General features: G+C 44.4%; 1 protein-coding gene across 1 annotated transcript in view; it reads left to right on the top strand.

Moving 5' to 3' along the window:
* LOC144761129 (kynurenine--oxoglutarate transaminase 1-like) overlaps positions 1–15,688 on the top strand; it is a 263,160-nt gene that overhangs the window by 202,394 nt on the left and 45,078 nt on the right. Inside the window, exon 7 of the mRNA XM_078646588.1 lies at positions 15,039–15,115. Within this exon, the coding sequence (XP_078502714.1) occupies positions 15,039–15,115 (77 nt within the window). The remainder of the gene's footprint in view (positions 1–15,038; positions 15,116–15,688) is intronic.

Raw genomic sequence — 15,688 nt, 5'->3', positions numbered from 1 at the left:
AAATTTACACATGGAATGGCTCTGAATACAGAAAAGAAGGTTGAGACCATTCCATCACATATTAATACAAATGCTGTACATGTGCTACAGGCTGAGGTAAAATATTGTCTCTAGAGTTCCTAAAAATAGAAGCTCTGTTCTCTAAGAATAGTTCTACTTTAAGCAGAGTACTTTGTGCCAGAAAAAGGGTAAATATTTTGGAAGTGAGAAAAAATAATTTCGCTTTCAGGGGAAAAATAATTCCAAATGTTTTCAGTAGCTTTTGTTTATCAAAGCTGAAGGCCGAATTCAGAGTTCAGGGAACGCTGTGTGCTCGTTTGTTTAAAAAGTTATTCCCGTTGTTCAGGGAAGAACATCAAATCAGACAGACTCGCAAAAAATTGGTCTACAACATTAGGTGAAAGTTCGACCAAGTTTGAAAGTGCTGAAACAGTGCATGTGTGAGAATGATTGCTATCATCGATGTCAGGATCAGCAATGCTCACAGAAGGTTATACCTGTGTGATGTTGCTCTCATCTCGTACTCCACTGCCACATACTCGTAGTGGTGAAGTCTCAACGAATGCCGTCATCAGAATGGGTAACCGCTGGGGACAACACGATGCATGAGCCGTTACAGGACCTAGCAAGGTATCTGTATCCATTGGTACTGCTGATGGTAGTGTAAGACAGACGTCCAACATGCATTCTTCTCCGCATAGCATACATCGAAGCACAGGTATGATGCAATTTTGCCAGATTGGTCTGAATGAAAGAAAGTAGGTCATATTTAGATCTCTTAGCCGGGCTAATCCGAGGAATTTAGTGATGCGGTCCCGATAGCGTATAGCTAGGATCGTTTCTTCCATCGTTGCTGGAGTCTTGTCTGCGGCTTGGCTTGCCATATCGGAGCAGAAGGATCAAAAATAAAATTCCTGCTACGAGTCCCAAAAGAAGTGGTAGGCCGCCAAAGACAGAATGGACAAAATTAGGAAAAACGCCCAGAACTGTTTTGAAGGGTGTTAACAGTCCCGAAAAAATTGTCTTAAATACATGTGCGATGCCACTGGTATCAGACATGTTTAAAATTTGGCTTAACATTTCTACGAAATGCACGGGGCAATTTGTTGATAATAGGGAATGTATCGCTGCAGTTGTCCTTGCAACTTGCAGATCATATGTTTCTTTGGACGAGGTCAAAGGCACAGTTGTCTGTAAAAAAATAGACTTCATTCTGCTTAAAGTATCAATTCGAATAGAAGAGATATTCAAATAAGGCCATATTGCCGCCTCCATGTGTGGAGTGTTGTTTGGATACAATACTTGCATACAGCAAGTGACCATGGAACTAACGCTCACGAGATAGGCTTTTCCTGGCACCATGCCACAACAGGTCATTGGTCATTTATTACAACGTAGCTGCCGTTGGAAAGCTGTCTAAAGAATGGCTCTATCTGTGTTGCAGGAGTGCCGTACAGGTAACAAGAAAGGTTATTTGAAGACCCTTCGCAGGCTCCATGCAAGTTAATACCTTGACACAGAAGTGTACCGCTTAGTGATTTTTTACAATTGTTACCACTAAGGAATACCTCCTTTTTCTTTTCACTATAACATTTGTGTGTATAAGGTAATTTCCATGTTGACTTGATGTATCCTTTACCCAACCTAGTAAAGAAATTTTCCGCATTGTAAAAGATTTTATTTCCCCTACCTCGATATTACCATCCCACTCCCACACGGAAGCATGGGTCCATCAACTTGCCATCTTTTTCACCTCTAAAATTAAAACTATTCAAGATACTTTTTCTCCCACGAGTTCAGTATCTGTATCTGAGCACAGGCTCTCTCTGTTCCCACCCTTGGTAGTGGAAGGCCCCTCTCTTTCTGAGTTTCCTCCTCTGTCCCTACCTGCCTCTCTTCGCCTTCTCACCCAGCTCAAGTCTGCCTCCCCGCAGGATCCCTGTCCCGCCAAATGCCTTGGAAAAGTAGCCCCAGCCTTAAATCCTTTGTTTAACCCGGTGCTTAACATGTCTTTAAGCACAGGGGTGGTTCCCCAGGCCTGGAAACATGCCTTGATCCTGCCGCTTGTCAAGAAGCCCAATTTGGACCATTTAATCCATGCCAACTATAGGCCGATCTCCCTTCTCCCGGCTCTGGCAAAGGTGGTTGAGAAGCATGTTCACATCTCCCTCTCTGACTACATTGAGAGTAATGACATCCTTCACGATACTCAGTCGGGTTTTCGCACCAAAATTTGTACGGAGACCGCTCTCCTTGAAGTTACTGATGCCATCCGGGAAGTTCTGGATTTAGGTGGAAAGGCCATATTAGTTATGCTGGATTTGTCGGCGGCCTTCGACACCGTTCCCCATGACGGTCTCCTTTTAAGACTCTGGGAGATCGGATTGCGTGGAGTGGTGTTGAAGTGGTTCGAGTCATTCTTGGCCGGTCGCCGGCAAACGATCTGGGCGCCACCTTTCTCCGCCGACATGCCGCCATTGGAGGTGGGGGTGCCTCAGGGCTCTATCTTGAGCCCCACCCTTTTTAATATCTACATGGCCCCCCTGGCGGCAGTGGCGGAGTCGTTTGGTGCCCAGATCGTATCCTACGCTGATGACACCCATCTCCTTTTCACCTGCACTAAGGGCTCCGACTTTGATGGTATGCGGATCAGGGACTGTTTGGGAGCGGTCTTTGACTGGTTTAAACAGCACAGTCTGAAATGTAATTCCGATAAATCGGAATTGCTTTTCTTTGGCTGCCCGCCTGATCCGAGATGGAAGGCCTGGTGGCCTCCTGACATGTACCCTCCGGCAGATGCCTCTTCCAAGGCGAAGAATCTTGGCTTCCAGATTGATGATGGCCTTTCCTTTGGACCTCAGATTCGTGAGCTCACAGGGAAATGCTTTGGCATTTTAAAAATGCTAAGGAAATTCCTTCCGATTTTGTCCCTGGAGCACAGAAAGATCACAGTACAGGCTTTGATAGGATCCCGCCTAGATTATGCTAATGTGCTCTATCTGGGATTGCCAAAATGTCTTCTTGCGCGCCTTCAGCTAGTGCAGAACTCCGCTGCAAGGGCCATTTTTGGCCTTCATCGAAGAGCGAGTGCACCGGAGCTGCTTAAAAGGCTTCACTGGCTCCGTGTTGCGAGATGGATTACCTTTAAGGCACTGACTCTTGCCTTTAAGGCGCTTCGTCTTGCAGGGGCTAGATACATCAGAAGGCGTCTTGCCTTTTATTGGCCCTCCAGAACTCTGAGATCGGCTTCTTTGGCCATGGCTTCTGTTCCTCCCATCAGACGGGCTAGAATTGGAGGTCACTCTTTTCGATACTTGGCACCACGGTGTTGGAACTCCATGCCCGTCTCCCTTAGGAAAATCAGCAATTTACTGGTTTTCAGGAAGGAACTGAAGACATGGCTTTTTACCCAGTAATTTTTTCTGTTGCTCTGCATCTGCCCTGGATTTTCTCTCCTTCGGGTCTTTGTCAAAGCGCAGGGACACTCCACGGAGTAGCCGTGCGCTATAAAAGAGCCAAATTAACATAACATAACATAATGTTTCATACTGGCCCGCTGGTATAAACTCTTGGCAATATTTAAACTGGAAAGTTGTTATCGGAATTGTAATTATTCCGTGCATTATCCATTCAATGACAGGTCTTTCTGACATTGTCAATGGTAATCTCTCAAGTTTTTCAATGCTCAGAATCGTATAGTCTGCTCCTTTTTGTGCCAAACTGATTTGTTTATCAGTAAGGTTAAAGATAGAGAATAATGACGTAGTGTTGATTAAACGCCATGGCACGTAGCCTGAACGCAGATTTTGCAACGTCCAGCCAAGCTGTACAATAGAACGTAATTGGGACTGACCATGCTGTAACATTAGTAAGCCCTGCTCTATTATATCAATAGCAGATGATACAATACTGTCCAGTGAATATATTCTGGAGGACAGAGTCATTAACCCATTGTCCACAACAGAAAGTGATTTTTCCAAATTAATACGATCTGCTGTTTCAATTTGTATTACTTTCCAAGCCTCGTTGTATGCAGCGTATATACCGGCCGCTATGAAACGTTTTTGACGCTGTTTGCGTGGTCCCATAATGAAATGATGCAAGTCAGCACCGTCTGTTTCTGGTAGTATCTTGGGTCTGGCCTGGTCATTTAGAACCCCTGTGTTTTGTTCGGGAATCTATCTTGACAGTTATTTGTGTCTGTGGGCCAGATCAACCATTTTTTCCAATCAGGATGTGTTCTGTTTTGGTATAGAATATGGGATACGTCTATCTCCATATCTGTAGTGCTATTACTATCAGGTATGGGCTTCGGAATAGACGGTTTGTTTAAGTCTTTTATATTAGCTAGGCCAAGACAAGTAGTCTGTTGAATGGTGTCATTCAAGAATATTATTCGGTGTCTCCGTCCTGGGCGGCGTGGGAGACGGATTTTGGGGTTGCCTTGGACCCGGGACAGCGGGGGCGGATAGGGACGCTCACCAAGAAGGTCTCGTGTAACGCGCGTTTCAAATTAATTCATTTTAACTTCATGCACCGTACTTACGTAACCCCAGTTGCTCTGCGCCGCATTGCGGCGGATAAATCGGATGCCTGTCCTCGATGTGGTTCGGTAGGGGCCGGATTTCTCCATTTAGCTTGGGAGTGCCCACTGGTCGGGGACTTCTGGAGGGTAGTAGTGGCCCACATCCGGAGGGTCACGGGACTGCGTCTTGACCTGACCTCGCTCCATTACTTGTTAGCCCTGGTCCCCAAACCTAGGAGGAGGAATTTGTCATATAAGATGCTGCAGCTACTCTTAGTGCTGGTTAGACGGCGGGTGGCTATCAGCTGGATGGGACAAAGGGCGCCAGATATGACATTATGGCTTCGGGATGTGGGGGAATGGACATTAGCCGAAGAAACGCACATGCAACATACGCGTAGAGATGAGCCGCTACAGGAGGACTTGCTCGCATGGCGTATGATGTGTGCTGTGGGGTCGACTGACAGCGACTCCGATGCTACTAGTGCTGCATTGTTCTCGTCCGAGGAATCGGGGCCTGAGGTAGGGGTGGAGGGTGATGGGGAGGGAGAGTAGGGGCTGGGGTGCTACCCTGATGACTGCGCACATGTTACCTTATGTCGGTTTCTATACTTGCACTGTATCCCGTGGATTTGTTTCTCGCATCTCCTGATCTATTTGCAATTGTGGAAGCCATGCTGGGAGTGTGAACTGTGTACACCTGTATTTTCTATGCACTGATGCCAATTTTGGGGGGGGGGGAAGTATTGTTTATTCTGTTGAAAAATAAAGTCTTTAAAAAAATAAAAAGAATATTATTGGTTCTGGGATCATGCAGGCTCTAAATAATGCTTCTAAACCTTGGACCTGCCATTCTTTTGTACCCCGGATGGTTTTTGTTTCAATGTTGTTTTTCCTGAATTCAAAACCAAATGTAATAATTTTTTCATAAAATGTTTCGGAATATATTAATTTAGTATTTGTCAACATTGTTTTCATTCCTGTCTTATTTAACATTTTAAAATAAAACGTTTCTGCATCACTTGTGTTAAACCCTGAGAAGTATGGGAATTTCTCATAAAATGTTTTCAAGCTGCTTTTTTGCGGTGTTGCACAATGTTCCCATTGGTTATAACTAAAAACATTTCTAGGTTGAGCAGTTTTATGCAAATAGTGATGACCATAATGATTGTAGCAATACATTTCTTCATAATTTGATGAACCCTGTAAATAATCATGTTCTGTGAATTTAGCTGACATTACTAAATCTGACATCATATTATTAATATTTTCAAAGTCCCAATCATCAGAAAAAGAACTTGATGTTACAAAGTCACTTAAGGAAACCTTAAACTGGTGTGGATATTTCAAGAGCTCAATCGGGCCAAAAATGTCATAATCAGTTCTGTCCCATGCTACCCCTCCGGGTATTGGATTGGCTGTGATGTTCACTGATGATAGTTCTCTTTTCTCGATGTGAGTTGACTTGTGAGGTTTTAGGACCAAGTTGATGTTCTGGCTTTCTGTGTCCATTGTACTGTATTTTCCTTCAATGAATTTTCCCAAACAAAGAACCATGATGAGCCAAAGCAGGAGGAAAAGTACACCTAACACAATCCAAAATTCAATCCATGGAAAAATCAGATAGGTTTCTTTTAATTGATGAAAGAGTTCAGTTACTTTGTCTTTGAAAGTTTTTGTTCTGGCGTTTCTTCAGGCTTGCATGGATCTTCAGAAAAGTCATCGAAATTGATGAAGTAGCCAGATGCAGTTCTGTCAATTGTTGGAATTGCTTCCGAATTTTCATTTGCTTTTGGATTTTTCTTTGTTTCATTAGCATAGTCCGAGGCTACATCGTTGTAGACTGGTGTTTCTTGACAAACTGTTGCAATTTGAGTTTCAAGAGGCACAAGTTCCATGGCTTTGTTGCATATTCCTTTTTTATTCACTGCAGGTTTATCAAATGTGATTAGTCTCTCAGTTTGAACCTCTTGTATTGTAGCAAATTTTGGTATTCTGCTATTTCTTGGGAGTCCACTGGGCCTACTACTTATTATTGGCCACATGATTGTGGTTTTACCAGGTCGATGGATACAACTCGGTTCTCCTTTTTACCAGCAAGGGGCGGTAGTACAACTGATCTTGTTCCGCTGACAGCTTAGACAGGTACTGCTTTTCTGTAAGAAGGCCCAAATTCCTTCTTCACCGCGATCTTCTCTCTGACCAGATCCCCAATCTTTGGAATCCAGACAGGTCTTGCTGGGACAGGTGGTTTTTCTTCAGTGGCTGTTGGCTGTTGCTTTAACTTTATGTTGCTCAGGCTTTTTCTTGTTTCATTTAGGTCCTGTAAAACAGCCAAACGGTCTTTGATATCAAAGGATTTTTCTTCTACCACTGAAGTGTGACTATCAAGATCCTGAATGTAAATTCTAGTACCGAGCAATAGTTCGTACGGACTGAAACCTTTTAGAGAATTTCTTGGCAGATTATTAAGACTACGTTGGACACTTGTTAAATGTTGGACCCACCCATCACCCGAACCTAATACCCTCGCCGTTATAGATTGCTTTATGTCCCGTTTTTTTCTTTCCACTACCGCATTTCCCTCAGGATGGAAGGGACAAGAGTACCGCAATGCAATGCCTATGCTGGTCATGGCCTCCTTGTAAGCCCTAGAGCTAAACGTAGGACCCTGGTCAGAATGTAGCATGCCAATTGCGTATGTGCCGATAAAGACTCGCAAATCTTTTATAACAGTTGTGGCGTCAGCCGAGCGCTGGGGCCACATCCAAATGAATCTCGTGCAGGAATCCACTGCGACCATGATATATTTATAGTTGCCATCCCTTTGTAAGGGACCACAGTGGTCCAGATAAACAAACGCTAATGGTTTATCTGAGATTAGAAGGGGCGTCTGTGCTGGTCGTTTCACTGTTGATACTTTCATTCTTTGGCATATCTCGCATTCTAGAACATAGTTCCTAGTTTGTTTTCTCATACGCGGCCGCCAATATCTCTGTTTTAATAACGATATTGTGGCAGAAAAACCAGCATGTGCAGAAGCCAGCCCTTCGTGTGCCGCTATAATTAGTCCTAACCTGTGTTCCATGTTTGGAATTGCCCTATACCCCACTCCAGGGATTCGAGCAAAAGGAACATTATTCGCATCAGTTATGTATGAGTACTTTACTGGAAAGCCTTTCGGGAGTGTTTTTATATCATCTTTTACTGAAGCACTGACAGCTTGCATTATATCGCTGTCTATTTTTGTTTTTGACCGGGTGATAGCAGCTACTGAAGCCGTTTGCACAGCTGCCTTCGCTGCTTCATCAGCCAATGAATTCCCCGCAACGTGAACGCCATCATGTTGATGACTCAGTGTATGTATCATGTGAGTCTTTTGTAGTTCTTTCTGTAAAAGAACTATTTGTTCTCAAAGCGTTTTATGCTTGATTGTGCCACCTTTTGCATCTTTGAAACCGTTTTGAACCTAGTTCCGCAAGTATTCATTATAAGACTAAACACAGTAATATGAGTCGCACACTATTAGTGAGGGGAATTTGCGATCAGTATTTTCAAGCGCCATCTTAAATGCTAGTAGTTCAGCTCGCTGAGCTGTACAATCTCCTAGAGATTGGGTTTTAGTGACCAGTGATCTAAATTTTCCTGTGTGCCAACGACCTTTAACAATCGCGCACGCAGCACTGTAAGCTTGTTTACCCCCAACTGCGGGTTGTGCTGATCCGTCTGTATATATTATACAGCCGTGATGTTCTAGAGGCAGGATTTCGGTCGGCAGAGGACATTCATATTCATATTGGAGAAATTCTTGTGTTTTTAAATTAGGATCAAATTCGTATACTATGTCTGTTGCAGCAAGAGAATTAACCCATTGTATCCATCTCGGATGTAGTGCTTTAGCATTTGGAATGCTTGCTTTTGTTACTGCTTCTAGGACAGGTACTGGTGTAACGATTATTATTCATTTACCTTGTGCTAGGGCTCTTTCTTTTGCTACAGCAGTCTGAACCGCAGTTAGAATTTTTTCGGTTGAATTTCATTTCATTTCAGCTTGTGTGTACAAGTGTGATTTGTAAGCTATTGGTACAGTTTCTCCCTCATTGGAGGTCAGGTATGTGAATCCGCATCTTCCTGGGATGACTCGGATTACAAGGTTGCGTACGTTTTCGTGAGTTTGTAATTTTGTTTTAGCTAACATGTCTGTTTGCAATGATCTTAACATTTCTGTGTGTTTCTGAGTCCAATTAACTGGTTTGAAATCAGGTTTTATTAATTCATAGAAAGGTTTAACCCTCTCTGCATAATTTAGAATGTATGTTCTTCCGAAATTCAGGAAACCTAGTATTGATATAAGTTCTTCAGCGTTTTATGTGCTTGGAGTACAGCACATTTCTCTAAGAAGTTGTCTGCTAGGTTTTTGCCTTCACTTGATAATTCATATCCTAAAAATAGGACAGTTAGATGGGCAATTTGTGACTTTTTAAAGTTGAATTTGTAACCCTCAGCTGCAAACCCAAGTATTATGGTGTTCACTCTTTTCGAATGAGTTTCCAGGTCATCATCTGTGAGATAGATGTCATTGACATAAGATAATGCCTCATCATCATATATTTGTAGTAACTCTGTTACCCTTGCTGAGAATAATCCTGGGCTATTCTTGAATCCCTGTGGGAGTCGACAGAAGTGTTTTTGCGACCCCATTATTGAGAACGCGGTCAAATACCTGCTCTCAGGTGCAATATTTTGACAAAAGAATCCATTAGGGATGTCTAATGTCGTTTTGTATTTTTTGCGCACAATGTTATTCATTAGTGCTGCACTGTGTGAGTTTTGTACTGCAAATGTTTTGCAACATGAGTTTAAGTGTCTGTAGTCCAAAACTAGACGATATGAATCGTCTGGCTTGGAGACAGGAAACAAAGGATTGTTCATTTGTGAGGTGCATGTTTCAATCACCCCCTGGTATTCAAGTTGATCTAAGATCTCCCTGACTTGCTTTTTAGCTTCTTGTTTAACTGGGTACTGCCTTTGTGCAGTGGGTTGACTTTTTAACTGGATTTTGTGAGGAGGAGAGTCCTCATCCCATCCTACATGATTTTTATATAATGCAGGAGCTTGGGCCACTGCCCATTTTCTTGCAAGTGTATATTTTTTATGAATTGGGATATGATTTGAGAAGGCAGGCATAATCATTTCTTCGCCATGAGGGCACTCCCTGACAAACTCTGGTGGCCAGACTTTCTCAGCTAACAGGATGTCATAGACTTTGGAAAGGTTATCCCAAAAGAGACCCCTTACTTTCCTAGTCTTATCTCCCTCTATACGTAATGTTATTTCGTAGATTTTATGAGGTTTGCTAACTCTGGTGTCTGCAGTTTCCACTTGAATGTATTCATTCGTGTCCACTGTCTCCAGAAGATTCATCAGGATCTTGCGAGCTATGGTCACTTCTGCTGCGCTGTCTAGCATTGTCTGGGCCCACTCTCCATTTTTCAGTTGTGTCCTCAGTATCCTCGGCATGTTTAATTATTTTAATACTGGCTACCTTCTTTCTTGGAAATTGTAATTTTTTACTTTGATGAGCAGGCTCCTTGTCTTTGGACTTGACGTGCTCTTCCCTGTGTTCAGACCGTCCTCTTCTTTCCGATTTCTGCGAGGAAGTCTGAAAAGATCGAGAGGGACGTGTATCAATATCTTGATATCTATCAGGTTTTTTCAAATTATCCCTATTTCTAAGGTTGTATCTTTTCTCAGAGAGCTCCCTCTGGGGAGACTTGTTTCCTCGGTCTGGAGATTTTTCTCTCCGTTGAGGAGACCTTCCTCTGGACTGGAATCGTTTTTCTTTGGGAGTGGATTGTTTATTTCCATCCCAACTCTTTTTTGGAGTATTTAGATTATTTTTAATAAATATTTTTTCAGGATTTTCAGTTAGTTGGGGTTTTACTGGTTTCCCACCCAAACTATCTCTTTCTAGTTCCTCATAGGATTTTTCTATGATTCTGGCAAGTTTAAATGGTTGTTCTGCTATATCTGTTTCTTTCAATTTCTGGCGGATCGCCACAGATGCTGCTTCTCCTTTTATGTTGGCTAATAATATAGCCGAGACCTGCTTGAAGTCTTTCAGTAATTTCATACCCATAGTTAAAGCAGGTTCTGGACCGTATTCATTTTGAATCTGTCTTAGTACATCTGGTATTACCGCCATGGACAGAACACCATGTGTTTTTGTGTAGATGGAAGCAAAAACTGTGCCCCAAGTGTCACAGTCTTCCACATGTGGTGCGATCCCCATTGGAAGACAGATAGTCAGAATTCTGTGTTTCTCAGTAGGTGTAGTATCAGGTAATACTGCCTCTATTTGAGTGATTTTTTGTGTTAACCAGAATGGAATTTGTTCCTGTTTTGAGGGTATTTTACCAAGACATGATTGTATGTTCTGTGGTGTAATTTGTTTGTGTTCCCCTGATGAGGGGTCAGCTGTGGAATGTTAATCGTTGGTTGGACTGTTGAAGTCCTCATTACATATTGGACCAATTGTCTATGTATTTTAATTAGTATTTTTAGCTGAGCTAAAAGTTCCCGGTCTGACATTTTATCAATGTCTGGATGTGGTGTGTAGCTGGCTAGAACTGGCCACGTTGCTCCTGGTCTACCTAGTGGACCGAGCCTGGTGATATGATTTTGATGTTTTAGGGCGCCATTAAACCAGAGCAGGTGCTCTTGGTAATTTAGTGGGATTTCAACGTCCTCGAAAGAAGTGTATTCATCCGGAGGTTCCTCTATTTTATAATAGTGGAATTCTTTTGTTACAGCGTTTGCTGCTGGAAAGTGTATCCATGAATAGAATACCTCTGTCTGCCGATATTCATGGGCCTCTACCACGAATATGACTGTACCACCTCGTGATGTCAGTCCATTTACTATAAGTTTAATAGTTATAGTTCTTCTTATATTTGCCGGAATGAGTATAACATTCAGGTCATTTTCTTGGATAGTTGTGTCATCCGCTAGGAGTTGAGCTGCTATTCTAGCTGTCTTCCTTTCGTCTTCACTTTCCACCATTTTACTGACAGAAAGCTTTTTGTTGCAGATCAAGTTTCAAGGAAACAAAGATTAGGTGCACAATATTTTGGAACACTGTATCCTTCAACGTTGACTAAACCAAAAACTATACATAGGAATCTCTTCCTACTAAGTTTCGGCGGATTTTTAACCTTTTACCCACTCCAGACGTCTATTGGAGTTTTTATGGGAAAAGGGTCTGTGTGAAAAAGCACGACTGAGTTACTCTAACGTCTTGCGTTAGATTTATCGCCTTACCAAACGTTGGGCGCCATGTAGTGTAGTTCCTATATTCCCAATAGGCTCTGCGCATTGGAATAATATAAACAGTAGTGTAGACGTAGGACTGAGGTCGACTAGGTCTCTACTGACTATATTAGACTTAATTAGTTTCGCCAGCTAGCTCAGAGGTCACTAGAAACTTTCTCGAGTAAACAAGGAGGAGTTTAACTTCCCTGGATAGACAAGAAGGGATTAGCTTCTGACAACCATAAAACATGACAACTTTGCTCCCCCAAAATAAGAGTATATCTCTAGAGTCGTGTGAAAACAATAGACAGCTATTTCACTCAGTCAATTGTGCATACTTAGTTTCACCAGAGTGCAGAGAATAGAGAGACGGGGGTTTTCAATAAAAGGTGTTATTTATTGAGCAGTCTTCTTTCTTATGCAAGAGAAATGAATTGCCACAATTGCAATACTTATAGTAAAGTAAAGTGCGTATAGTAAAAGGAGTAGTATAAAATAATACTGTAAAAGCATTGATATGGTTTCTTAGCCATATGATACTTTAAAATAAAAAAAATATATACATACATAAAACATTGACTAACGTACTCAACTGGTGCTTCTAAATACGCCTACCCCGGTGTACCTGACCTAAGCCTAATACGTGGGAAGGAGTAAGTAAGTAGCAGTTTAAGTTAAGTTGGTTTTGCCAAGGATCTGAATCAAGAATTCTCTTTAAGGGTTTAGTCAGCTCCGTACCTGGGTAATAGAATGCAGGAGGTCTGGTATCTCTCTCTCAGGACTCGATATCCCAGCAACCCGTAAGGGTGGCTGGAAACACCGGAGCTGGATTTTCTCGGCTGGTGAAAAAGGCAGCGTCTTTCTCAGTGCGTCAAAAGGGAGGGGCGGCGTCTGTGGGCTCTCACATCAGCTGGGCTCTCGGGCAAGTAGATAGCCGCTCTGCTCCAAACCACCGTGTGTTTGCTTAAGGCAGCGTTGGTATATTTATACCTGAAAGGTGCCGGGTTTGACGTAATGTTGGACATAAGACGTCACTAAGAACTAACAGTTCTTTCTGGACTCCAGGAGTTCTTGTTCAAATCAAAACAAAAGCAGGGGGATGTCCCGAGCTGCTGGAGGCTTGGTTTGTTTAAAGAACGCGTTGTACTTTCTAGGAGTCTAGGGGAGTAGCCTTGCCGTATTTGGACTGCATGGGCTATCACTAAATGTGGATATGATTCTTATGCCTTTATAAGGATATTATTTATTATAACCATATAAGGGAATAAATCGGGAATATCGAATTAGGGTCCTAGATAGAAACACAACAAGCCCAGTACCTGGTTGATCCCCAGTAGTCCTTGTGGGCACAGATGAGTGGTCTTCTCAGTGCTAGATGGTTCCTGCGCCCTTTAGAAGTAGATTCTTGGAGGGGGGTGTTGAGTTGGAGGCTGATGGCAGAGGGTCTCAGCAGGTCACTGCAGATGGTCCCTTGGTTCCCCTCCCGCCGGGCCAGATCAGTGAGCTAGTCCAGTGTTCCTCACTCAGCTTGGTGGGCAGCGCCTAAGCCCTGTCACCCCCAGTGGTATAGGTTCTGGACTCCGCCCCCGCCAACGCCGCACACTGATTGGGCCGTGGCCGAGCCTCCTGGCAAGCGCGCCTCCAAGTGGCTCCTTCGCCCGGCATTCGCGTCAGCTGCCCTGTCATTGGTTGAGGCTGTCGCGCCTCTTCTGCACCGCGGCCTTGCTGGTCCCCGGGCCCACGGAGCAATCAAGAGGCCTGGGACCGGCGGATCCTAAGCATGGGGCTCCCCAGAGAGCGAGAGCCCCCCCAGCGCGCTCCAGCCCAAGAGGAACACCGTGAGGGGCCGAAGAGGCCCGAAGACTTCAGGTAACCCCCCAGGGAGGAGGGCAGGAGGCCAAAGGAGGCCCCGAGTTCGCCCCTCCCCTGGGGAACACTGTTGTTGGGCCCCGTGGCCCTAATTAGGCCAAAGGAGGGCTGTTTGAACTGGGCTAAGACTCCAGAAGGCCCCTGGACCTGAGGCTAGATAAGTTAACCCCTGCCTGGGGTGAGGTTCCAGGCTCATTTAGGCCTACACATGTTTAACCTGGCTAATGAAATGTTTCACTTCTGCTAATTGAATGTTTTACCTTTAATGAAATGTGTAGGCTCCTGTTTAGTGCTGCATCCCCCGAATGCCTACAGGTGGCTATTGAAATGGTTGTCCTTACCTACTGAAAGGTTTTACCTCTGCTAATTAACTGTTCTACATTTAATGAAAGGTTATTCCTACCTAATGAGATGCCTGTTCTCTTATGATGAGATGTTGCTAGATCCTTACTGAACTGCTTATCCTTACCGCAGGGAATGTTTTACCCTCATTTAATGATCTGCTGACTCCTGCAGATAGGAATTGTTATGGCTGAATATTGCAGCGTTTATTCTCCTAATGAAATGAGCTATGGCTACTGTGATAATTGATCTGCCCTAAATGATTGACCAGCTATGATTTTGATGCTTAGATAAAATGTATTGATTTGAATCAAAACTTACTGGTGTGGTCTCCGTCATTGCGTGCATTTATTGTCTCAGTGGATGTGTGTGTTGTGTAGACACTTAACACCTGAGCTTTCGGGTGCCTACCTGCTCGTGCCAGGCTACCCCCGGGGAACTGGTGACCCCAGTTCCTACAGGGTCCCAGCCAGCTCCTGGCAACTAGAGAACTACTAAAAAGACCACTCTGCAGTAGCAGGGGCCTGTGGCAGCCATGTTGGAAGAAGAGAGCACCTGCACCTTAGCATTGATTAGCAATGGGAAGGCGCTCGGAGACTTAAGGCCAACGAAAAATAGGGTGGAAAAAATAAGGCAAGGGCGAAAAAAACAGGGAAAGACCACCCTAGGGCTGACAGGTCTAACAGTGGGGAGCTGGTGTTCTGTGAATGCAGATATGCATTGTGGGGAGTTGTTGATCTGTACATGCAGGGGTGCATTGTGGGGAGTTAGTGTTCTGTGCATGCAGAGGTGGATGGTGGGGAGCTGGTGTTCTGACTTCGGGGGAGGTGGAACCCACATGCGATTGTTCCCCCATGCTCATAGGTGGCGGTGTGCATGCCTGGAGCTGGTGTGTCTCGGTTGTAAGTGGGGTCTGATGTGTGTGACCCCTCACGTGTTCTCAGCTACTATCCTTTCTTGACCCCTCATGCTCTCAGTTCTGTGTTTGCAGCCACTCTGCCTGGAATGTGGGAGCGGACACTGACAATCGGAAGTGCAGGAAAGACCTTCTGTGCCACCGGATGGAAGGTAAGGGAGCTGAGCGGAGCTTTCCAGGTCTCACACTGACTCCGGCCATATAGGACCAGTAATGACTCAGGTCCTGACACAGCGCGCTCCAGGCCTCACACTGACTCCGGGCCCTGTGGGGCCAGTAAGGACTCATGTCCTGACACGGCACGCTCCGGTCCTCACACTGACTCCGGCCCTGTGGGGCCAGTAAGGACTCATATCCTGACACAGCACACTCAGAACCTCACACTGACTCCGGCCCTGTAGGGCCAGTAAGGACTCATGCCCTGACAGAGCGCGCTCCATTCCTCACACCGACTCCGGGCCCTGTGGGGCCAGTAAGGACTCATGTCCTGACACAGCACGTTCAGGGCCTCACACTGAATCCGGCCCTGTAGGGCCAGTAAGGACTCATGCCCTGACACAGCGCGCTCCAGTCCTCACTGTAGGAAGGTGGAATCTGACTATATGGTTACCCCCACTTTTTTCCTGGTGTTTTGCTGGTTTTCGACTTAGTTGGCCTGGGACCCTGCTATTCAGGGCCCCAGACTATCTGCTTTCTCTATAAAATGGACTCCATGTACTTTAGGT

Source organism: Lissotriton helveticus, chromosome 5_2 (assembly GCF_964261635.1).
Source record: "Lissotriton helveticus chromosome 5_2, aLisHel1.1, whole genome shotgun sequence".
Lineage (NCBI taxonomy): Eukaryota > Metazoa > Chordata > Amphibia > Caudata > Salamandridae > Lissotriton > Lissotriton helveticus.
This window is presented reverse-complemented; position numbering and strand designations above follow the sequence as displayed.